The sequence below is a fragment of the Callospermophilus lateralis genome, chromosome 7 (genome assembly GCF_048772815.1).
Source record: "Callospermophilus lateralis isolate mCalLat2 chromosome 7, mCalLat2.hap1, whole genome shotgun sequence".
NCBI classification, from domain to species: Eukaryota; Metazoa; Chordata; class Mammalia; order Rodentia; family Sciuridae; genus Callospermophilus; species Callospermophilus lateralis.
The window spans coordinates 141830361-141853745 of NC_135311.1; the positions used below are offsets into that span (position 1 = coordinate 141830361).

Genomic DNA, 23385 nt, shown 5'->3' on the forward strand with positions numbered 1-23385 from the left:
CTTGTTAAGCTGTTGAGACTGGCCTCAAACTTGGGATCCTCTTGCCTCAGCCTCCAGAGCTGTTGAGATAACAGGTGGGTACTACCACATCTGGCTCCAAATTAAGTCTTTTTTGCCCTCTAATTAACTTTGGGATTTTCCAGATGGGTCCCTGGAATCTCAAAAGAATTTTGCCAGATGCAGTGGTGCACACCTATCATCCTAGCAACTCGGAAGGCTGAGGCAAAAGCAAGGCAAGTTTGAGAACAGTCTGGGCAACTTAAGGAGACCCTGTCTCAAAATTAAAAATAAAAAGGACCGGGGATGTACCTCAGGGGTAAAGCACCCCTGGGTCCAATATTCAATCAATAATTAACTGACTAATTAAAAAATAAAAAAGAATGGGGATGTAGCTCAGGGTGTGAAGCCCTGGGTTCAGTATCAAAATATATCAGTATTGGGCTGAATAAAAATTTCCAGAACTCTAATGAAGAAACTATTTATAGCTCACAGCAACACAGAAATTTGTCAAATTAGACTTTTGCAAACAGAATTGAGCCTGCCCTCCAAAACTCGGAAGCTGTGAGTGGTCTTACTTTCATGGCAACATGGTTGTTTGCACAAGGTCCTCAGAATCTTCTCCCACGTCACAGTGCGTGGTTGGCTCTGGCTGGAATTTCCTACTTGCCCTGATGTACAATAGAATCAGAAAACCCCATGCACTTTTAAGGAGCTAAGTTTGGCTTAACAGAGCCAACAAAGCCTTGGGGAGGAAGTGGAACGCCTGGTTCAGCACCCCATGTAGAGGGGTTCTATGCCTTGAGTAAGAACTGTCACTTATGGAAGGCCGGGAACCTTGAGAATATTCTGGGGACCTCCAGGAAGAGGAATTCACCCAAATATAGAGGAGCAGAAGGTGCATCCTGAGAGGAAGTCCTTGACTTCTAGCCTGTCTCTGAAGTCGAACTGAGACCTCTCTCACCCCACCCTGCTTGTTAAACCAAGGTACTTGCTAAATTGCCCAGGCTAGCCTTGAGTCTTCGACCTCCTGCCTTGGCCTCCAGAGTCTCTGGGATCACAGATGTGTGCCACTGTGCCTGGCTCTGAGATTCCTTATTACAAGTTCAGCAAAGCAGACATGAAGGAGCTATGGCCACTCACTGCCCCTGCCTGCTGCTCTCTCGCAAACAGAGCAAGTTCAATGAGGCTAGACTTTTTTTTTTTTTCCCCCAACAAATTAAACTACTGCAATTATTTTTGGTAGAAATGGGGTTGATTATAGAAAAATTAAGTATTTGTTATTAGTCTCCTGCTAATTGTCTGTGTGGTTTTGTTTTCTACCTATAGAATGGACTGGATCCTGAATTCTAGTCGCCTCTGTGCCTGGCTACCCGTCTCCACACTCACATGCCTGCCCCACCCTCTGGTTTACAGTCAGTGAGAACAGCAGCTAACAGGTCCTGGAGCTGCAGCTGGGTGAGGTGAATCAGCCAGACCACCTCAAGGTGCCATGCAGGGCAGCTCCTGAGCTCCCTGGAGACCCCATGCAGACGCTGCAAGCCCAGCATCCAGAAATCCCCTCCACTGCTGACCTCTAGAGCAGACACCAGTCTCCAGCTGCTCCAACCCTGAACTTGTGTTTTTGTCTTTTTCTTTTCTATTCTTTTTTCCTCCTTTTCCTCCCCCTCCCCCCAGTACTAGGAATCAAACCCAGGGGTGCTCTACCACTGAGCAACATTCCTAGCTGTTCTTATTTTACATTTTGGGGGACAGGTTCACACTCCGTTGCCCAGGCAGCCCTTGAACTTGTGGCCCTCCTGCCTCCCGAGTTGCTGAGCTAGTCTTATCACTTATTTGTTGTCTGGCCAGGAGTGCTGCTCCCCTGTCAATCTGTGCTCTGTCAGTCTGATTCCCAGAGCAGCTGAGAGAGAGCCTACGCTAGAAAGAGCCGCTTTCCTTCTCTTGCAGTCTGCTCTTTGGGGAAACTGACCCCAAGGTCCTCTGGTGCCTCAAGTCCTCTCTACTCCCCGAGACCTGCCCTCAGTGCCCTTGCACCACCCCAGCATGTCCCTCCTACTCCATGTCCTCTCCAGGGTCACTGCATCTATACTGCATGCCTTCTCCCCTGCCCCTCCAGCCATGGTGACCCTCACTGACCTCCCCAGCGGCCTCTCTAACACTGACAGCCAGAGTAGGCCTAGGGCACGCACGTGTGTCACCTCTCTGGGACACCTGGGACACGTGTATCCCCCTTCTGGGGCTGTTTCTTGTCCAACGTGTCTGCCTGTCTCCCCAACTCTGGGGGATGTGGGACCCCTTATCGGAAGAATGTTGCCAATGCATCAAGGAAAGTGCAGAGGATCACGAATTGTTGAACTGTAGTTATTCTAATGGAGTCAAGGGCAGTCTCTTCAAAAATATGGTCCTAGGACCTCAGAATCTGACCTCATGTCTCATTTGAATTTAGGGTCTCTGCAGACATGACAGAGTCTCAAGATGAGATCATCCTGGATTACTCAGAGAGGCCCCACACCTGGAGAGGAGAGGCCCACAGAAGACCTCATGCTGTGGAGGCAAGCAGTGCAGGGACCCCACAGCACCAGCATGGAGGAGAGGCCAGGACTGAATTCTCCCCAAACCCCATAGGAAGCCACCTTGCACCTTGGTTTCAGACTCTGGCCTGCAGAACTGTGCAACAATGACTCTCTGCTGTTTGAAGCCACCCAGTTTGTGGTTACTTGGGACAGCAGCCTGAGAAAACTAACCAGGTCACAATATGCAAAGAGCCATTTTGTGGTCTTATCTGGGATGCTCTTGCTTATCGGCATGTTCAGTGATAAGGCTCGGCAGCAGGTGTAATGATTCATGATTTAAACTTGGCTAACAAGTACAAATGAGATTTTGAGCTTTCTGCAGCAACCCTCAGGCACAACCAAAATGCCAGCGCTGCAGCTGGGAGCAGGTTGTGGGCACTGCTGCAGCCTGTGGCCTGCTGCTGCATTCTTCCTTGGAGACAAGCTGCAGTTGCTCCAGCATCCAGGTGAGTCAAGTGGCCCTTCCCCCCTCAGTTGCCTCGAATTTCTCAGTCCTAGTTTAGATGGCTTCAAAGGGCCTTCCAGTGTGAATGTTCCCCCACAGTATGCTCCGGGGACCACGTCTTGTATCCACCCAGGTCCTAGAGAGTGCCAGGCCCAGGACTATTCGCACAGCTCCCATCTGGCTTGGTTGTCACAGCTGGTGCACTTGGCAGCCCTGTGGCTTGGGCCAGTGGAATAACCCACTGAAGCCTCAGTTTCCTCATCTGTAAATGGGCTCAACCAGCTGTTTTGAGGATTGGGGCCGGGGGAGTTAATTATTTAGCAAGTCCCAGCTCCCAGCCACAGGCAGACAAGAGTCACTAGTTGTTACATGTACTTCATGTTTTCTGATATTTTTTCAAACCCCAGCACAGGTACACAGCATCGTTCCTGTGACTTTGCAGATGATAAGTCACCCTTGAACTTGGCGGTGGAAAGCAGTCTCCCACCGAGATGGATAGGAAGCTCTTCATGCACCCACAGAAGTGACTTCACTTTGGGGCACTCAGAGTCTCACGGTTTGTGGGTCCCTGGGAGCCCGCAGGGCCTCCTTCTGGTTCTGGAACCTTTGTCTCTATCTCGGTCCTTGGTCTCCCCTGTGCATCTCTATTTTTGCTGTGCTCATTTCCATGTGCTCAACCTTAGAAATCCATTCCTGGGCCTGGGTGGGACGTGCTCTATAAATAAACAGACTGAGGCACCCATGCCATAGGACATACCCCTGACAGATGCCACCAGCCTCCGCCCAGGCCCATGCAGATTCCAGCCTCCCTGCCACCCCCTGGGGAAAGGCCTGGGCTCCCGGTGAACTGGCTCTTCCTTTAAGGTTCCTGGCCCTCCCAGTCCTGAAGCAGCACCTTGGACCAAGAAACGTCACAGCTGAGGCCACTTACTGGATGTCAGGCACCATCCAAGCATTTCTGGTGTGACATCTTGTTCAGTTCTCCCAGTCCACTAAGGCGGAGACTGTTATGACCTTACTTTGCAAAGGGGTAAATTGAGCCTTCAAGAAGTTAAGTCACTTGTCTGAGGTCCAAGGGCCAGAAGAGGATGTGAACCCCACGTTCTGACTTCTACACCAGACAGACTTTTGAACAGGGCTGCTCATCAGAATTAGGAGACAGCTACCTGTCCCCCCCTAGCCTTCATGATTACCCCCTCAACAGGCTCAGCCCCACATGCCCCCTGGAGTGCAGCTCAGGCAGCCAGACTAACTGGAACAGCGCTTTTGCAGCTTTTGGTGCCTGACTTTTTAATCTTAATTTAAAATTATATATATATATATTTCACAAATTTGCATACTATATAATTTCAAACACTTCTCTTTTGTTCTCCATCGCTCCCCCACCCTCTTTTATTGAATAGATCAAAGGATGGAGGTGCTCAGATCTCAGTGCAGAAAGGGATGGTTTATTTTGTTTCTGCTTACTTGCCCTCACCCCAAAACTAACTATCAAGACAAAACAAATAAGCAGCGATGATGGTAACAAACAACAACCAACCCAAATACTGTGTTAATGAGACCCAGGTCCAAGGCATTCACTTAGTTAATGAACAGCACAAGCAGGGAGAAAGGTGGCCCCCTCAAAGTCCCCAGCACTGCTTCCCGGGCCCTGGCCAGTTGAAGACGTCTACCTCTCACCCCTCTATTTACCACGACTTGTGCGAACGTGTGAGCTCATTCCTGAAGGGCTGAGCAGCAAGGTAATAATAGCTGCCCTGCCCAGAAGGACCACGGCTGCTGGAAGAGGCCAGGAAATCAGCTCGGGGCCTTATTTCCCTGCTTGGGTTCTCTACCTGGAACAGACTCAGAAGGCAGGTCAGGACCCCTTCTTCCCAAACTCAGAAACGCCAGCCCATCTAGCAACCCATTCCATTGGGCCAGCCTACCGGTCCAGGCTCGCGCGCGTGGATCCCCCAGGTCCAGTGAAGGACCTGGGTCGCCCTCGGCCTTGCGGGGAGTCGGGGGCGCTATCGTCTCTGGATTGGTACGCACTTCGCGGGTGCCCAGGGAGTGGACGCCGGCGGGGAGGAGCTTGTCGGCTCTCGGTGTCTCCTGATTCCACCCGCAACCGACCCGAGACTTAGCGTCTTCCCGGGATCGCCTTCCGAGCCGCACCTCGCCAGCTGGTGTGCCCGAGAGGGGCAAGAACAGCAAGGCCCTCCCCAAACCCGCGGGCCAGCCCTGGCGCCCAAGGCTGCCGGCGCTGCTGGCAAAACCCCGCATCTCCTTGAAGACTCGACTCCCGCTGCCTCCCGCCCCTCAAGCCGAGTCCCCAAGCCGAAAGAACTCCGAGGGACCCTCGTGTCACAGTTCCAGCTCCTGCCCAGGCTCCCTCTCATCCCTGATTTCTAGCTTCAGAGACGCGAGCCCGGGCGCCTGCCGCCCAGGGATCCCTCCTAGAAAGCGGAGCGGGGAGGAACCGCACAGCGGACCCCTGGAGCCGGTCCCAGCGCTGCCTACCTGGTGCGGCAGGAGCCCGAGACATCCGCGTCGGAGCAGGCCTGGAGCTGGCCCGGGCTTCGCCGTGCACCCTTGGTTGGCGCAGGGCGGGCGCGAGAGACTCGCGGGCCTCTAGGCGGCTGCGAACCGGCGGCCGCGGGCCAGGAGGCAGGGCGGGCGGCCGGGCCCGGAGGCGAGTTATATGGGCGCGGGGAGGGGAGGCGCCGCGGGGAGGGGGGCGGCCGCCAGCCTTAGCGCCTTTCGCAGCCCGGCGGCGGGAAGGCAGCGCGGGCACTCAGCCGTGGCGCGAGGAGGGCCGGGCGGCGGGGCCCGGCTGGGGCCTTGATCTTCTACCCGTGCTCCGCCTCCCCAGCTGGCCGGGTCCGAGTCGGGGTCCCGGTGCGCACTCCGCCCCGCCTCTTTCCCGCCGCTGTTTGGCGCGCCGTGGTCCCTGCTGAGCCCCGCGGGGTTGCTGGAGCAGGGCTGCACACAGGTCGGCGCCGGGGCCCTAGGGCTAAGGAGACTGGACTGCGACCTTCGGCAGGTCTGAGGGCGTCAGCCAGGGCGCGCGCGAGCCGCGGTGGGGACAAGGCCATGGGGCAGACTCCACTCTTCTGCGCGCTGGATTACCTCCGACGGTCTTCTCTCTCCAAGGCCCCGACACTCCATCTCCCCACGCTGCTCCCGCTGCCGTGCGTGTGGTCTCCAAGGGGAGAGAAAAGTGCACCACGCTGGGTAGGGACGCCCCACCTTGTCTGCACTGGTTGTGGCAGACTGGGGACAGGGTTGAGGGCTGCGTGCGGCCCCAGGCCGGGGAAGAAGGGAATGCCACCTTCGGTTCGCGTATCCTAGCCACAGCGGCTGCGGCTCGACTCCGCAGGCAAACAGGATCCCACAGAGATACTTTGGATATGACCATTCTCTCCCAGAGGGAGTTGTGTCCCACCGACCACAGGGAATGACTCCACTGCACCCTGCTTGGTCCCTGGACGATCGCCACCTCCAGATCCTGGGCAAAACCCCGCATCTCCTTGAAGACTCGACTCCCGCAGAATCCTCGGATTCTGTGATTCCGAAATCGTGTAGTGGGTTTACTCGGCAACGCTGGTGCTCATGAGCTTGAAATTGCTCTGGGTTCGCACACAGCTTTGGGTTAGTGGGCGACTCCGATCTGGTCTGAGACAGCTGCCGAGTCGCAGCCGGCTTTTCCTGGGCAAATGAGAGCCTCGAAGGCCCTGATTCGGCTTCTTAGGGACTAGGCTGCAGGACCAGATAGAGGGCGAGTTTGCCTTGCACTGCCCCCGATGCTCATGGGACCCGTTTCCTAGCTCCGCACTGATGCCCCTTTCCCATGGTGACCTCCATCCCTTGGGAGGTTCCCGCAGTGTGGCCCCTGGCATTGCCAGTGAGCTGGGCTGGTGCAAACCGGTTTCTCCTGCTGCACGGGGACCCCACTTGCCCTGGCCCTGCTGACTTCCATATATAGTTATTGCTCACTTACTGTTTGCAGGGCTTGGTTTGGGAGCTCAAAAACCAATTCTACTCAGGGAGTTGGGTCTGGCTGGGGACCAAAAAGGTCAGGACGAGAGCAGGAGGCGTTTAGGCACCCCTAGGCGGTCCTTCAAGAGAAGTTGGATACAAGGGGGGGGGGCGCCAAGAGGTGCGAGCTGGACGCAGGCCGTGGCTCCTCTCTCAGAACACAGAGGATGTCAGGATTTGCACGACCCAGAAGGCTGCTGAGGCACAGCCTCTGTTGGGACCGGCGGGGACGACTAACGACTTGAGTGAAGAGTTGGGAAGGTTTTGTCCCGGAAAGAGGCTCTGGGGTTGCGAGAGGACGAGAAGACGAGACATGGCACTCGGAGCGAGCGTCGGTATAAGCGAGTGCCCGCGCAGGGCCATCTCCGTGCCAAGACAGACTGTGGACTCTGGGTGCGGGCCCCGAAGCATCCTAGTTCCCGCGCATCTAAGCCCAAGTGCGCTTGGAATGAAGGGCGCGCGATCCACACATTCGTTCGGCGGGGTAAGCCTCGAATTCGTTCTGTCCTCGATCTGAAAAGCCCCTGAGCATGAGAAGAAAGTCACGCTGCAGGTAGTCGCTCGACTTATCAAAAGAAAACGGAGAAGATACTTATTTATACGTTATCAATAAAATAATTGTGGCAGACACTGTTACACATTGAATATATGTGCTAATATATAAATATATGTTTACAGAGAGATAGCCCAGTTAACGTATTGAATTAAATTTGAATTTAGATAAGCCAGTAATTTGTCCCGCGATATTTGGGAACGTGCTTATATTACAAATGATTCGTTGTTTATCTGAAATTTGAATTTAGCCGTGCGTCTTGCATCTTGTCTGCAGCCCCAGCTGTCTGTGATACGAGGTCTCCCAGACCCGACGTCGATCTCTGGGACCGCGAAGGGAAGAGCTGCCGGCGGCGCCTTTAAGCGCCGGGCGGGGCGCGGACTCCCGGCCCCACAATGCCGCGCGGCCTCCCGCAGCGCCGATAGGCTGCAGCCTCCTTCCACCGCCCCACTTCCGGCCGCCTTCCCCGCCTTACTTCCGGCCGCGGCCGGGCGGTTGCGGGCGGCGGGCTCCCCGCGGGCTGTAGGGCGCGGGTCGGGCCCGCGGCGGACGGCGGCCATGAACTTCTCCGAGGCGTTCAAGCTCTCCAGCCTGCTCTGCAGGTTCTCCCCGGACGGCAAGTACCTGGTGAGCGGCGGCGCGCGGCCTGCGCCCGCGGCGGGAGCCCGGGCGGACGCTGCTCTGGACCCCGGCACCGCGGGCTGAGCGGGGCGGGAACCGGCAGGAGCTCAGGGTGGGTGCCCCGGATCGGAGGGGTCCTGCACAGGCGCGCAGCCCCGGGCGGGAGGGGTCCTGGGCAAGTGCTCCAGATAGGAGGGGTCCTGCACAGGCGCGCAGCCCCGGGCGGGAGGGGTCCTGGGCAGGTGCACAGCCCCGGGGCGGGAGGGGTCCTGGGCAGGTGCGCAGCCCCGGGCGGGAGGGAGACCTGGGCAGGTGCTTCGCATAGGAGGGGTCCTGCACAGGCGCGCAGCCCCGGGCGGGAGGGAGACCTGGGCAGGTGCACAGCCCCGGGGCGGGAGGGGTCCTGGGCAGGTGCACAGCCCCGGGGCGGGAGGGGTCCTGGGCAGGTGCGCAGCCCCGGGCGGGAGGGAGACCTGGGCAGGTGCTCCAGATAGGAGGGGTCCTGGGCAGGTGCACAGCCCCGGGGCGGGAGGGGTCCTGGGCAGGTGCACAGCCCCGGGGCGGGAGGGGTCCTGGGTAGGTGCTCCAGATAGGAGGGGTCCTGGGCAGGTGCGCAGCCCCGGGCGGGAGGCGTCCTGGGCAGGTGCTCCAGATAGGAGGGGTCCTGCACAGGCGCGCAGCCCCGGGCGGGAGGGGTCCTGGGCTGGTGCACAGCCCTGGGCGGGAGGGGTCCTGGGCTGGTGCTCCAGATAGGAGGGGTCCTGCACAGTCGCGCAGCCCCGGGCGGGAGGGAGACCTGGGCAGGTGCACAGCCCCGGGGCGGGAGGGGTCCTGGGCAGGTGCACAGCCCCGGGGCGGGAGGGGTCCTGGGCAGGTGCGCAGCCCCGGGCGGGAGGGAGACCTGGGCAGGGGCTTCGCATAGGAGGGGTACTCGACGGTGCACAGTCCCAGGCAGGAAGGGTCCTGAGCTGGGTGCGCAGCCCGGAGCGCGAGGGGTTCATGACGGTGCGCAGCCCTGGTCAGAGGGCCATCTGGGCAAGTGCTTCAGTCTGGAGGTGAACCTGGGCAAGTGTGCAGTTCCAGGCGCGGGGGAGGGGAGGGGAGCTGAGCAGGTGTGCTGGACCCCGGGCTGCAGCTCGGTGTGCAGGTGTGCAACTCCAGGCAGAAGGGGTCCTGGGCTGGTTCTCCAGACTAGAAAGGGATCTGGGCAGGTGACTCCATATAGCTGTTTTTGGCTGTCAAAGGCGGATTAGGGATAAAGCTGTGTCTCTTTCACTCACTTGAGAGTCCAGAAGATGTTAGCTGATTGTTACTTTGTCACAAAAGTTGCCTGTTAACTGGTAAATAATATGGATACTTTGTTGTCAACTCTCCTCCCTGTCCTCACCACATTCAAGTAATGTCTTCAAGGCTAGACTTGAACATCTCATTCCATGGGTGACAATGCTTAAATTGCAGAGCTAAAACTTCAAATTTTGAAATAAAGCAATATGACCAGTGTATATCCCAAGAAGTGGGGAGAATAATTGATATTGGGAAACGATTGAAGAAAAAACATCAGGCCTTAAAGAAAATGTGCTTCATTTTTTTGTTCATTGCCCTGTATTAACCAACTGATGCTTTCTGATTCTTTTTCAGCTTGCACCTTTGTTAACATTCCTGTTATCTTGCATCTTTATTAACATTTCTGTTGTCTTTGTCTAGACTTTTGAGAATATAACTCCCAAAATGCATGTTTACTTTCTTTATAGAGGTATTATTCTAAATCACATAAAATAGTATTCAGCTACAAAGTACAAAATTTCATTAGCTTAAAGTGGCATCCAGAAACCTTGGTATGTTTTTCAAAGTGCCCCCTCCACAAATTAGTTTTTTTTTTTTTTTAAATCCATTTATGAAAGTTTCATTGATTTATAAGAAGAATGATTATATTTGCTTTTTGGTTTGTGTGCCCTCATCAGAATATTGTGGAACACTTTGTAATAATTTGTTACTGGAATCCTGTTCTTGAAAGCCCAGTTTTAGTATCATGCTATAGATATCAAATGATATCTACTTGTGAGTGCCAAAGTTTCCATTTCTTAAGGAATTCATTGTAACTAATCAGAGCTGTGGAAGCTACAGCGTGAGAAAATAAGTTCTGGGATGCTGTCTCTTCAAATCTGCAGTCACCACCTTCCCTTTTTCTTTTTTTTTTCCCACCAATGAGGCTTTCTTTGTGGAAGTTAATAAAAGCTAATAAGTCTAGTTTGACCTTGATAAGTACAGAAATGAAGCAATTAACATTTAAAAATCCAGTCTTGATTTTTAGTCTATAATATAATGTATAGTCAGCAGGTGGTTACTCAGAAATTATTTCCATAAATATGGACATGAAGAAATATTTAAGAAACATTTAAGAAACTACATTTAAAACAGACTTTTTGATGTTCAGTGACAGGGACAAGTCACATGTGTTCACTTTTGGTTTGTTCTGGGTTGGCTAGTGGTGCCATATAAAGGGCTTTGCTGCTTCTCACCAACAGCCCCGAGCCCTGGGGTTTTAACTCTTCATAAATTTGAGGAAACTGACTAGAAGTGACAGTAGGAAAGGCTCTGGTTATTAAGTCACAGAAGAGCTTTTCCCAGTATTCTGTCCCACTTGGGCTTAGTTTTTAGTATTAACTTAAGAAAGGAGTAGAAGTGCTTTAAGTAGAGTCTTAATAGTCTCACACTTTATACTAGAGCATAGTTTATTTCTTTAAATTTATTTTAATTGCAGATTTATCAGGTGCAGTGATAATTTGACATGTGTAGCATCTAGTGATAAAGTCAGTAGTGGAGCCTAACAACTTAAAACCTTTGTGGGCTGGGATCGTGGCTCAGTGGTAGAACACTCGCCTAGCACATGTGAGGCCCTGGGTTCAATCCTCAGCACCACATAAAGATAAATAAATAAAATAAAGATATTGTGTCCAACCATAACTAAAAAATAAATATTAAAAAAAATAAAATAAAATAAATCCTACTTTGTATATTTCAGCTTCAGTCTCTGTATTACCTCCTCTTGTTTTGGGAATGAGCTCTGTGATTGCTGTGCGGCATGAAGCTGTGTAGACATGAGGCTGTGTAGCAAAGCTGTGTAGACATGAAGCTGTGTAACATAAAGCTCATGAGGCAGGGGAAGGAGATGGTGCTGAATGCAGGGCCACGCCGATGCCCCATGCCCCTCCTGTAGAGCAGAAGAGTCCAGTGCTTGCTCACTTATGTCTTTTAGGCCTCCTGTGTCCAGTACCGGTTAGTTGTCCGGGACGTGAGCACCTTGCAGATCCGTCAGCTGTACACCTGCCTGGACCAGATCCAGCACATAGAGTGGTCAGCAGACTCCCTCTTCATCCTCTGTGCCATGTACAGACGGGGGCTTGTGCAGGTGTGTGTTCTCGTGTTGGGGTCAGAGTTAGGAAACCTCCCTGGGAGTGTCGTGTCACCAGTGTTATGTCTTCCAGTTTGGAAAACAGTGGCAGTGCAGCTCAAAGTCAGTTTTCTTTTAAAATGATAATGTTCCTCTAATAGTTTAATACTTTAATTTATTTTTTATTTTTCAAATTTTATTTATTTAGTTAGTTATAATTGGACACAATACCTTTATTCCATTCATTAATTTTTTTGTGGTGCTGAGGATCGAGCCCAGGGCCCCGCGCATGCTAGGCAAGCGCTTTACTGCTGAGCCATAATCCTAGCCCCCTTAATACTTTAAAAATGAGTAAACCCTAGAATATTCTTGGTCTCTAAGCAAATATAATTCCAGAAATGGAGGTATTTGCCACTGCAATCTAATGCTGGGGTGCTGTGTGTTTCAGGCAGTGCTAGATAAGGCATTGCTTTGTCACATTCCCACAGCAGTTCAGTGAGGGCCTGGGAGGGCAACCTGGATGCATTGTTTTACAGGATAGCGAGAGAAGATCGCCCAGAAGCGAGCTTAAGTTGCCATGGGCCTAGCGCCAGTGCTTCCTGAGGGCAGACTCCAGAGCTGTCCTATCTTGATCCAGCGCAGTGGACGGTCCCTGGGAGAAGGCATGCTGGGTGTGCCAGTTGGTCCCTGATGGTGCATCTCTCTCTTTGCAAATCCAGGTCTGGTCTCTGGAGCAGCCAGAGTGGCACTGCAAGATTGACGAGGGCTCTGCAGGGCTGGTGGCCTCGTGCTGGAGCCCAGACGGGCGCCACATTCTGAACACAACAGAATTCCACGTGAGTGTCAGGCCTTGTGAGCCTTGTCAGCCAGTGGGAGCCCACATTCTGCTCCCAAGGGGCTTGGGACTGTCACTGTTGGGCTCTGGAGCAGCATGTCTATCAAAAGTCCAACCCAGAAGCACTGGGTAACCTTTTAGGCCAATTTTGAAGAAAACACCTTTTTTTTCCCCCTTTTTTTGTGACACTAGGTTTTTAACTTAAAATTTTCAAAAGGAAAAGTTATCATCTACAGAGTTTTTAAACCTTAAAGAAATGGCTTTATTGTGTATCCCACATTACACATATATTAATTCTGAAACATAATTTATACAGAATCAATTACTTGCCTAGAGTGCATTTGGATGACACTGTTCAACCTAAGACCAAGGTTGTGGCCACTTTGCAGGTGACATTAGAGTAAATGTCAAGATGAGGGGTGGAGGAACACCAGGGACCTCATGGCAGGGGGCACCCTGGGACAATACTGAAATGACCCCGATACTCAAGCAGACTTCCACTGCCCCAGTGAAGAACAACACAGGGATGCAGAGGTCCCTGGCCAGGAATTGACCCTGTGGTCACCTGTGCCTCAGTCTAGTTGACAAGGGAGGATCGAACACTCTCAGACCTGTGCCACTGGACCCTTCCAGATGCACAACCCTGTGGGAGGGTGTTGCAGAGGGTGAGAGGAGGCTCTGCCTCCTGCGTGTCAGTAAGAAGGCTGTGTGGTTCCGCAGGCCGCAGAGGACAGCAGATTGCTGTCAAGCCTGGAGTCCTACTCTCCTCTCCAGGGCCACTCCTCAGCCGGCACTTGGCATTAATCATTTCCTTGCTCTTCTGGGGGACATCATAGGTGTTGCACAGATGTTTGGTTTGCAGTGGCTGCAGCTCATTTAAATGGCCCTGTGCTTGCTTCACAGATCGCCAGCGTTGTTTTTAGATTCACCTACGCAGACAGGTGTAGCTGGTTCATTCATTCTTTGTAAGAAAAACCATGCCACAGTCTATTAGCCATTCTGTTTCTGGGCATTTTGGGTTGTCAGAGGCACAGGGCTGTCATGCTGTGGTTCATACCCCCTGTAACATATCCAGAAACCATGGGAGGGTCCTGCCTGGTCAGCACCAATGTGTTCATCTCTCCAGACGGAGCTTTGCGATCCAGCGGAACTGTGCTGGCCTTCACTCTGGTTTAATTTCATGTCCTTAATTATTGATGAGGTTGAGTCCTTTCATATCTTGTTTTACACACGTTAAATTAGACAAGTAGAGTATATAGCTGTGTGTGGTATGAGGTATGGACCCATTGTTATCTCTTCCCTGAGTTATTTACTCTAAATAATTACTTCATCCGTCTTCACCATGGTCTAAGTACTGAATTCCTTTATGCCCTCAGGTTCATTTCTGATTTTCAGACTCTTCCATTGTTGGTCCACTTAAGTGCCTGTGTCCCACTGTTACGTGGTTGAGGTTTCACATTATGTATTTATTTACTTTCATTTTTATTGTGCTGGGGATGGAACACACGGTCTCACATGTGCCAGGCCAGTGCTTTACCTCTGAGCCCCACTCCCAACCCCTCGTGCCCTTATATGTTAGTGTGGATGTAGTAAGTAGCCTGTAGTGGACTAGGAGAAAAACGAGGGCTAGAGGCGTGAGTAAGCTGCAGAGCCTTGCCTAGCAGAGCGAGGCCCTGTGAGAAGACAATGTATTTCACAGGCAGTAAAACCCACTCACTTGATGCTTGCAGTTTGGAGGTTGTTTTGCAGGTGGTCCTGGGTGAGCAGGGCTGAGGACTTTGGCCCCATAGTATGGGACCCCTCATCGATATCCCTGTCCTGCCCGTCACCTGCAGCCTCCATCTCTGCGGCTTTGCCTGGTGGAGCCGTCTGCTGCCCAGAGCTCTGGCTCCCCCTTGCACCATGCTGTCCCGTCATGGTGTCCTGTGGCCACCCTCCTGCTGCCGAGTGCTTCTGAACCCTTCTGCATGGCCCCTGTGCCATTGTGGGCTGTCTTCTGATGGAAGTGGCCGTAAAGAGGCCTGTGCCCAGGGCCAGCATGCTTCTTCAGCTGTCAGTGGAGCGGGTAGGGTTGACAGAGGTGTATTCTTTCCTTTTCTTTTTTGAGGAACCCGGTGGCTCTCTACCCTTGAGCCACATCCCAAACACTTTTTATTTTGAAACAGGGTCTTTCTAAGTTGCTGAGGCTGGCCTTGAACTATGATCCTTGAGCTTCATCCTCCCAAGTTGCCAGGGTTACAGGCCAGCACCACTGTGCCTGGCCCCCTAAGTTTTTTTCTTACTGGATTTTTTTTTCTTTTTTTTTTTTTTTTTTGTGTGTGTGTGTGTGTTTACTGGGGATAGAACCCAGGGCCTCGTGAGTGCTGCTAAGCTATATCCCCAGCCCTCCTCCTGGAGGTTTCTAAACGTCTTTGTTCCTGGTGGGGTGAAGGCAGAAGCCAGGCTAAGTGCGTTTCCTGCTGGGGCCTCCGTAAGGTGCAGGTGGCAGATGCTGTCTCTGACCCCTGCCTGTGCTCCGGGCTGTAGAAGTTTCTCGTTGAGTTGTCCAGCTCCGGGCCTGGGGCGCCTGGCCTGCCACTGGGCAGTCTGCCTTTGGTGAAGGCGGTCCCCTGCTCTCCTCATGGGAGTCCTGCTCTGCTCCACACCAGCCTCCCCAGGCCCAGCGTGGCAGAGGCTCTGGAGGGCGAGCCCTGTCCTCAGTGCTCAAGTTCACAGGAGGGCAGGCCTGCTGTCCTCCTCCACACTGTGTGCAGGTGTCCACGTGCCCGTGGCTCCCAGACACAGTGGCCTCGGTCTGGTTTCCTTTCTTATTTTTTAGGAGGGATGATGTGGAGAGATTGAGTTGTTGAGTCTTTAACCTGATGAACTGAAAGCAGGCAGCATTTTCTGGAGTCGCGCTGGCACAGAAACGGGCACACTGCAACCTCAAGTGGCACTTACCCGACTGAGTGCCCTTGGGGCCACATCCTTCCTAGGGCCACATCCTTCCTAGGGCCACATCCTTCCTAGGAGGGCTGTGGAGTGCCACCGGCTCCTTGTGCCCGGCATTTGCTGCACTTTATGCTGCGACAGCCCTCCTTATGCAGCAGAGCAGCTTGGGACCTGAGGATCAGTGGCCTGTCGCGCTGCCCAGTGGGAAGGGCGTGGAGAACCTTTACAGAATCAAGTTATTCTTGTCTGCTCCACAGGGGTGGGGTTATAGAGGTCAGCATATAATCAGGCGTGGCCAGGCACACACGTGGAATCTGATGTCACATCCCAGAAGGTCAGATTCCCATCCAGGGGCGTTCCCCTTGGTGCAGGTGTCCTCAGTCCCTTGCTGGGACCTTGTCTTCTCTTGGCCTTTTTACCAGCCTGATCACCTCCAGGGGAGGGAGAGGGGTGTTGGAAACAGCAACAGTGGTCACCTCCTGGCTACCACGTAAGGGGAGAGGAGAGGTGGAGAGCAGCGACAGCAGTGGCCTCCCAGCTACCGGGGGAGGGAGAGGAGAGGTGGGGAGTAGTGACAGTGGTGGCCCCAGAGCTCTCCTGCAGAAGGCACGGCCCTTAACGTCCTCTTGGTAACCAGGGCCCTTAGTGTCCTCCTCTTGGTAACCCCCCAATAGGCTGCAGCTGTCCCGGGGACTTAAGCCAGAGCCACCTGACTCCACACAGTGCTCTAGAGGCTGAAAGAGGCTCTTCTGGGTCAAGACTTTTCTCCATCCAGACATTTCTGTGCCTGTTGTGATATGCAAGCCGGGAGAGCTAGCATTTAGAAACACACCCACTTGACTTGGCTCACTCAGACAATATCATTCCAGAACACAATTCTAAGAACATTAGTAGGAGGACAGTAAACTTTGCATTTGGACACAGTTGTAGAGAAGAGTCCCTGGAAGGATCAGTAGCCTTGTGTCAGTAAATCTTTTCCTGGGACTGGTGATCTGGTTTATGATTCGGGACAGTCTTTCTGAAGATGCTAAGTACGTGCCAATTCCTTTCTCTCTCCCATTTCCCCAATAGCTGCGGATAACTGTCTGGTCCCTGTGTACAAAGTCCGTGTCTTACATCAAGTATCCCAAAGCCTGTCAGCAGGGTGAGTCTGCCACAGCCGCTCCAGCTTACTTGTTTGCATCTGTTTGGGGATTTGGGGACTTTCTTCCATGGAATATTTCCAACTTAGAAACTTAGCAGCTCACCAGCTCCTGGTGGACCCTCTTCCTGTCCCCACTCAGCCCTTGTACACTTGAAGTGTCTCCCAGGCATGTTCCCATCTTTCTCTGTAAAAGTCAAGGCCCTTTCGCCACCATTGGGTGACAAGAGGAACCAGGCAGACTTCAGATAAAAGTGGAATTCACAGGAGACCTGGCCTTTGAGAGAGCGGGTGGTCAGACCCTCCAGCTGGTGCCTGGCAAGGACACGGCTCAGCATCCACATGAATTCGAGTCACTGGCTCTTCTGGGGACTTCTCTGAGCTGGTCACACCCAGGGGCAGGCTAAGGCATGGGGCCCTCTCCCCATTAAGGCCTCTGGGAGGAGGTGGACTGCTGGGGCAGACGCACCCAGCATGCCAGGCAGGACTAGTGACTGCTGCATCTGTAGAGACAGAGGGAAGTAGTGTTACCCGACCAGGCGGTTTGATGGCGTTACTGGTTTTCAGTTGCCATCCTATCAGCAATCTGGGAATTGCATTGGCATGAAAGTGTAATTGTGTGATTAGTTTTGATGTGTAGAGTTTGAATGTTAGCAGCTCTGCTGAGGAGGTGCGCACTGCCCGAGTGGAAGTCATAAATTATTGGAGGTGGTTTCTTTTCTTTTTTTCTTTTTTTATTTAGTTGTAGATGGACAAAATACCTCTATTTTATTTATATTTATGTGGAGCTAAGGGTGGAGCCCAGAGCCTCACACAGGCCAGGAAAGCGCTCCACCACTCAGCCCAGCCCCGGCCCTGAAGGTGACCTTTTTATTCACAAAGCCTGAAAACTTGGCCTGGGTTTTGTGAGGCGATATAGAACTGGAAAATACAATTTTACATTTTCAACCAAAGTTTTTTTCTAAGTAGTCATCTTTTTTTTTTTTTTTTAAAGAGAGAGAGAGAATTTTAATATTTATTTTTTATCTTTGGCAGACACAACATCTTTGTTTGTATGTGGTGCTGAGGATCGAACTGGGCCGCACGCAGGCTAGGCGAGCGCGCCACCGCTTGAGCCACATCCCCAGCCCTCTAAGTAGTCCTGTTAAATTTACTTCTTCTAAACTATGAAGTTCAAAAGTAAAAAAAAGAAATGTACTAAGAACTGACTCTTGACCTGCTGAAGAGGAGCCTGGGCTTCTGTGGGCTGCCCAGCAGCTCTCAGGCCCCGAGTTCTGCCAGTGGTGCTCTCGCTGGTGGGCACCAGGTGCGGGATGTGTCCCGGAGGGCTCCCCACTGGGCACCCCCTTTGCCCTCCGCTTGCTTTTGTCGTCCTCCCTTGGAAACCACTGCTGTCCTTTCTCTTGCTTGGCTACTTCCTAATTGGGTGCTCTCCCCTTCCCGACAGGGGTCACTTTCACCAGGGACGGCCGCTACATGGCCTTGGCAGAGAGGCGGGACTGCAAGGACTACGTGAGCATCTTTGTGTGCAGCGACTGGCAGCTCCTGAGGGTACGGCGCTTCCTCGCCCTGGGGAGCAAGGCGCCCGGAGGTGGGCCCCCCAGCACTGCTGCTGGCACTTGGGCTGTGTGGAGGGATTTTAACCACAGGGACAGAATGTAGATATTTCATTCATTTGTGCGTAAGAAAATTAAATGCATGAGTGTTAAAAACATTAAGTATACAGAGAAGGCGGCTGGCCTGAAGCATGCGCTGCCTCACTTAGGAGCTCTGCATTTGCTCAGGCATTCGAGACCCGCCTGGGCAACATGATGGGGCTCCCATCTCAAGAAAATACATGAATAAAAGAAACACTTATTTTAGGAAAAGATTGGCAGATTTTCATGTTTTTCCTCTCCCCCTTGGAAGCATTTCGATACAGATACCCAGGACCTGGCAGGGATCGAGTGGGCCCCCAACGGTTGTGTGCTGGCAGTGTGGGATACCTGCTTGGAGGTACGGAGTGTGCCCAGTGACACGTCCTCTTCTAAGGGCGCCCACCTGCTCCTCGCCCGGTGCTCTCTGCAGACAGTGAGACAGTGGGCTTGGCCTCGTTGCCGTTGACTGTCGTCAGGTGTCTCCCACAGTCTCCCCTTTCCCTGTGCCACTGCGAGATGTAATCCCACTTCACAGGCGGGTGGAGGACACTTCCTCCTGTGCTGCTCCCCATGGGCTGCAGGAGTCTGCAGCGCCACTGCTGTGTGTTCCCGGGGAAGTGACGCCTGCATGTCTTCTCTGCAGTACAAGATCCTGCTGTATTCCCTGGATGGCCGCCTGCTGTCTGCCTACTGTGCCTACGAGTGGTCCCTGGGCATCAAGTCGGTGGCTTGGAGCCCCAGCAGTCAGTTCCTGGCAGTGGGGAGCTACGACGGAAAGGTGGAGACGGGTGGGGTGGGAACACGGTGAGCAGCCCTGCTTAGCCCCTCGGCTCACCTCAGTTGTGCTTCTTTCTCCAGGTGCGCCTCCTTAATCATGTGACTTGGAAAATGATCACCGAGTTTGGGCATCCTGCAGCCATCAACAACCCCAAGATAGTAAGTCCCAGTCCTGAGCTGGGGTCTGAGCAGTGTTTGGGAAGGGGGAAGGGCTGCAGTCGCATTCTGACCCTGCTAATGTTATTGTCCCCACACCTGCATCTTTCTGTGCCCTGCTGGTTCTGTCAGTGACGGCTTATATTTCGAGCTGTGCTGCCCACAGGCTCTTCCAGCTACTGCACTTGCACTTCAGGCCTCTTTCCAAGAGGACCTGAGTCTGCCCCTGCCCCTGCATAGTGGGCTGGGAGAGCTGGGCACCTCCACAGGGCCTGAGGAGGTCACCTTCCAGGCCCAGGGAGCAGGAAGCACAAAGTCCTCTGATGGAGAGGACTTTTGGTATCCATTTGTACAGCAGCAGCAACAAGTGCCCACTGCCTCCTGGCCTCTGGTCTGTGTGGGTGATGGTAGAAGATGAGATAAAAATGCTGGCCTCCCTGGTAGGGCTGCACTAGCCCTGAGGAGGAGAATACGAGTGGCATGGCCAGCAGGCACAAGGCCAGGCCAGCCAGCCAGGGACCTTCCTGGAGGTGACATCAAGGTGAATACTGGGAGGAGGCGCAGAGAGGAGCTGCAGGTGCCAGGAATGGGTGATCTCAGGTGAAGGTGCCTCTTGGAGGGAGCGGTGAGGGAGGCTCTGTGAGGGAAGGCCGAGGGAAGGCTCACCATAAGGGCCCAAAGATGTGCCTGTGGCCTCTGCATCTCTCCAGGGCCTCTCACCATGTATGCCTTAAAAACTAAACCAGGTGAACCCTGCACCAGGACCCCCTGAGTGTTGGTCAGCTTTCCCTGCTGTGACAGAATGCCTGCAGAAATAGCTTGCAGGTGGGAAGTCACGGCCTCAGGGATCAGTCCATGTCACCTAGCCCTCTTGCTTTGAGCCTGTGGCTAGGCAAAGCAGAGCTGCTTACCTCTTGGTGGCCAAGAAGCAGAGCAAGAGGGGAAGGCCTGGGTCCCAGGTCCCCTTTAAGGCCACGCCCCCAGTGACCTAACTTCCTCTTCTAGGTGCGACCTCCCCTTGTTGCCACAGGCTGGGGACCATCAGCAAATGGGCCTTTGGGGGACTTTAAGATCCAGACTGTAGGCCCCAGCCTGCCACACCCACCACCTCCTCTGGGAGGTTCCTCTGGCATGCTGCTTGCTGGCATCTGGTGGTGCCCACTCTCCTTCGCCGTCACCAGGGAAGTGGACGCCCTGCTCACTCCTGCACAGTTGGCTGCAGGAGTGACCAGGTGCTGTCTGAACACAGCTGCACACTGGCTCCTCGCTTCTCAAGGGGCACTTGCCAGCAGGCTCAGGTGGCCCTGGGGAGCCTCCCCTCCACAGGTGGTACCGTTACGCCACAGCTGCTTGCCCAGCACCCTCGGGCATCCCCATAGCAGCTCCCGGGTCTCAGCCCTGTCCCTCCTACCTGGTGGCTGGGTTGTCTTTCAGGTTGTCTATAAGGAAGCGGAGAAGGGCCCACCGCTGGGGCTGGGCCGTCTGTCCTTCCCACCACCCCTACCACTGGCGGCCCCCCTCTCAGCCTCAGAGAGCAAATGTAAGTAGCAGAGGGCTACTGTCCTCTGCATGGGACACTTTGCTTGTTTTTGTTTTTCTTTTAAAATGAAAAAGATTCCTTTTTGTCGAAATACATTTCAGGTGCTCTTTATTTTTTTAAAAGTCCATTTCCCTTCCCTGTGCTGCCTCCAGCCAGCGATGGAGTAAGTGCTGGAGTCTAGTTTGACAGCTGACTCACTGAGGGCAGGACTTGACATCAAGAGTGAGATGCCCCAGGGGGATCAGAGAGCCTGCAGGGATGCAGTGAGCGGGACTAGCTGGACCCAGCAGGGTGTGGTGACACCTCGGCCGTGCTGGTCCTGGCCATGCACTGGGGGCAAGGAGCCTGTGCTCCAGAGGACACAGGGACCTTAGGGACATGTGGGAATAGCACCTGGCCCTTTGCAGGCGTGGAGGGTAGGAGGGCAGCCTGGCCCCAGGAAGCAGCTCACCGCCACTTGTCCTGCAGCCTCCTGCTGCTGGTTTTATAAAGCTCTCTGCATCTTAAAGCCACAGAAACAACGAAGTTGAGCTTGACTGAACCAGGACGCTGACCGCTGACTGGGGGGGACACAACTGCTGAGATGTGAGAGCAGTGAGGGCAGCAAGGCTGGGCAGATCCGGAACAAGCCGGATGACATGATGCCCTGTCATGTCTTCCTTACCAGACAGTGTCCCCAACACTGTATGGGTCTGGGACATCCAGGCCTGGCAGGCAGTGGTGCTACTGTCCCTGGGGGGAGTTCCCCGGCCTCCGTGCTCCCTTCTTGCACAGCCCCTCCCGTGCTGTAGCCGACTCAGGCGAGCTCAGCATCTCTCCCTTGTGACGTTCCAGATGAGATCGCCTCTGTGCCAGTTTCCCTGCAGACCCTGAAGCCGGCCACTGACAGAGCGAACCCTAGGATGGGCGTGGGGATGCTGGCATTCAGTGCTGACAGCTACTTCCTGGCCACAAGGAATGGTCAGTATGTGCTGGTGTCCACCTGCTGTGCCCCCGCTCCAGGGGTAGAAACCGTGGGAAAGGCAAAGCAAGTGAGGGGCCGTGCGGGGTTCCGACTGCCTGGCGAGGTGCAGTGTCCTGCTGCAGAGGCCCCTCAGGAGTCCAACTCTTATTTGCGGAGGCCGCAGGCCAGTGAGTCAACAGCAGTACCTTGGCCTCTGCACACTCCTTCCTCCTTAAGAAAGAACAGGAGCCAGGTGCCGTGGCACACGCCTTTGATCCCAGCAGCTGACAAGGCTGAAACAGGATCGAGTTCAAAGCCAGCCTCAGCAATCGCTGGGGAGGCTGAGACAGGAGGAGATGAGTTCAATGCCAGCAATGGCGAGGCGCTAAGCAACTCAGTGAGACCCTGTCTCAGGATGTGCCCCCGAGTTCAATCCCTGGTATCCCATCCCCCCAAAAAACAAAAAGAAAGAATAGGGCGTAGGGCAGGCAGTCTGCCCTGTAGGCCTGGTTCTTTTTTTTTTTTTTAATTAATGACGGCAGCTCTTACAACAAAGCCAAAGAAGAACATCGGTGGAGGGTCTTTGAAGCCTGCGCTTTGCTCTGGAACCCTGGTCCACTGAAGCAGGCTCGGGAACACTGATCTCTCCAGGGCTTGCTTGCAGAGGGGCCAGGCTGCCTAGGGTCAGCAGAGCACGGATGACATGATGCCCTGTCATTTCTTCCTTCCCAGACAATGTCCCCAACACCGTTTGGGTCTGGGACATCCAGAAGCTCAGGCTCTTCGTGGTGCTGGAGCAACTGGCCCCTGTGCGCTCTTTCCTGTGGGACCCACAGCAGCCTCGGCTGGCCATCTGCACAGGAGGCAGCAAGGTGTACCTGTGGTCCCCGGCGGGCTGCGTGTCGGTGCAGGTGCCTGGGGAGGGTGAGTGCATCCGGTGGGCATGGAGCTGCAGCCTCTGGGGCAGCTGCCAGGCCCTCTGCTGCGTGGGGGAGCTCCTCCACGTCTTTCAGGAAACTTCAAGGCCTGTGCCCAGTGTGCACACCTGACAGGACCCACCACCCTAAGCTTCATAGGGTGGATGGTGGCTTTGAGCTCTACCTGGCTTCACCCATGTGGGTCACCCAGGTCCCTTCTGTTTGCCCGTGGGGTACAGGCTGCCTTCCCCAGGGATCCTCATCTCTCTGCTCTAATCCTTTGGCTACCCTTTTCTGTCTCTAGGTGACTTTCCGGTGCTTTCTCTGTGCTGGCATTCAAGTGGGGACTCCTTGGCCCTCCTCAGTAAGGATCACTTCTGTCTTTGTTTCCTGGACACCGAAGAGGGGGTCCACACAGCTTTGGAACAACGGGACAGCCATGCGTAGGCCCTGGTGGAACCCTCAGCAGGGACTCCGTGTCCCTGGTCTGGGAAGGACGAGGTTCCCCTGGGAGCTCTCCGGCTGTCATGTGCCGGCTCAGTGACTTGACTCTGATTTTCTGTAGCAAGGGGGTTTTGTAAATATGTGTGGTATAGAGCTGTAATTTTCATTATTTAAAATAAATATTTGCTAATTGATAAAACATTGATGCTTGTTTCCTTGAAGTGCCATCACAGCAGGTTTCCCAGGTTAGGCTGAGTTGCTAGTCTATCTCAGGACGTGAAGGACACTGTGCTGCAGAGCCCACCCCACTGCCATGGCTGCTCTGGGTTCTTTTCAGTCACTGGTGGTTTCAGGAGGGCATGGGTGTGCCTGCCCTCTGTGGTAGGGTGTACTCTGGAGTGAGGGGGACAAGCACCTGAGGGCAGGGCTCTCCTGGGTCCCCCTCAAGGGCATGATAGCTG

General features: G+C 53.9%; 1 protein-coding gene across 5 annotated transcripts; it reads left to right on the forward strand.

Moving 5' to 3' along the window:
• Positions 1-8064: 8064 nt before the first annotated feature.
• Positions 8065-23123, forward strand: Wrap73 (WD repeat containing, antisense to TP73). 5 transcript variants are annotated; one of them, XM_076861453.2, is made up of 12 exons: positions 8065-8218; positions 11469-11621; positions 12323-12439; positions 16441-16513; positions 17958-18061; positions 18419-18505; positions 18791-18925; positions 18988-19083; positions 20515-20620; positions 21455-21580; positions 22296-22487; positions 22785-23123. In XM_076861453.2, the coding sequence occupies exons 1-12, from the start codon at positions 8150-8152 to the stop codon at positions 22925-22927; spliced, it is 1401 nt and encodes a 466-aa protein (XP_076717568.2). In that variant the 5' UTR covers positions 8065-8149; the 3' UTR covers positions 22928-23123. The 5 variants fall into 5 exon arrangements, with proteins under 5 accessions (XP_076717568.2, XP_076717566.2, XP_076717569.2 ...); XM_076861451.2 differs by having other exon boundaries at positions 22296-22435; XM_076861454.2 differs by having other exon boundaries at positions 19006-19083.
• The last annotated feature ends 262 nt before the right edge of the window (positions 23124-23385 follow it).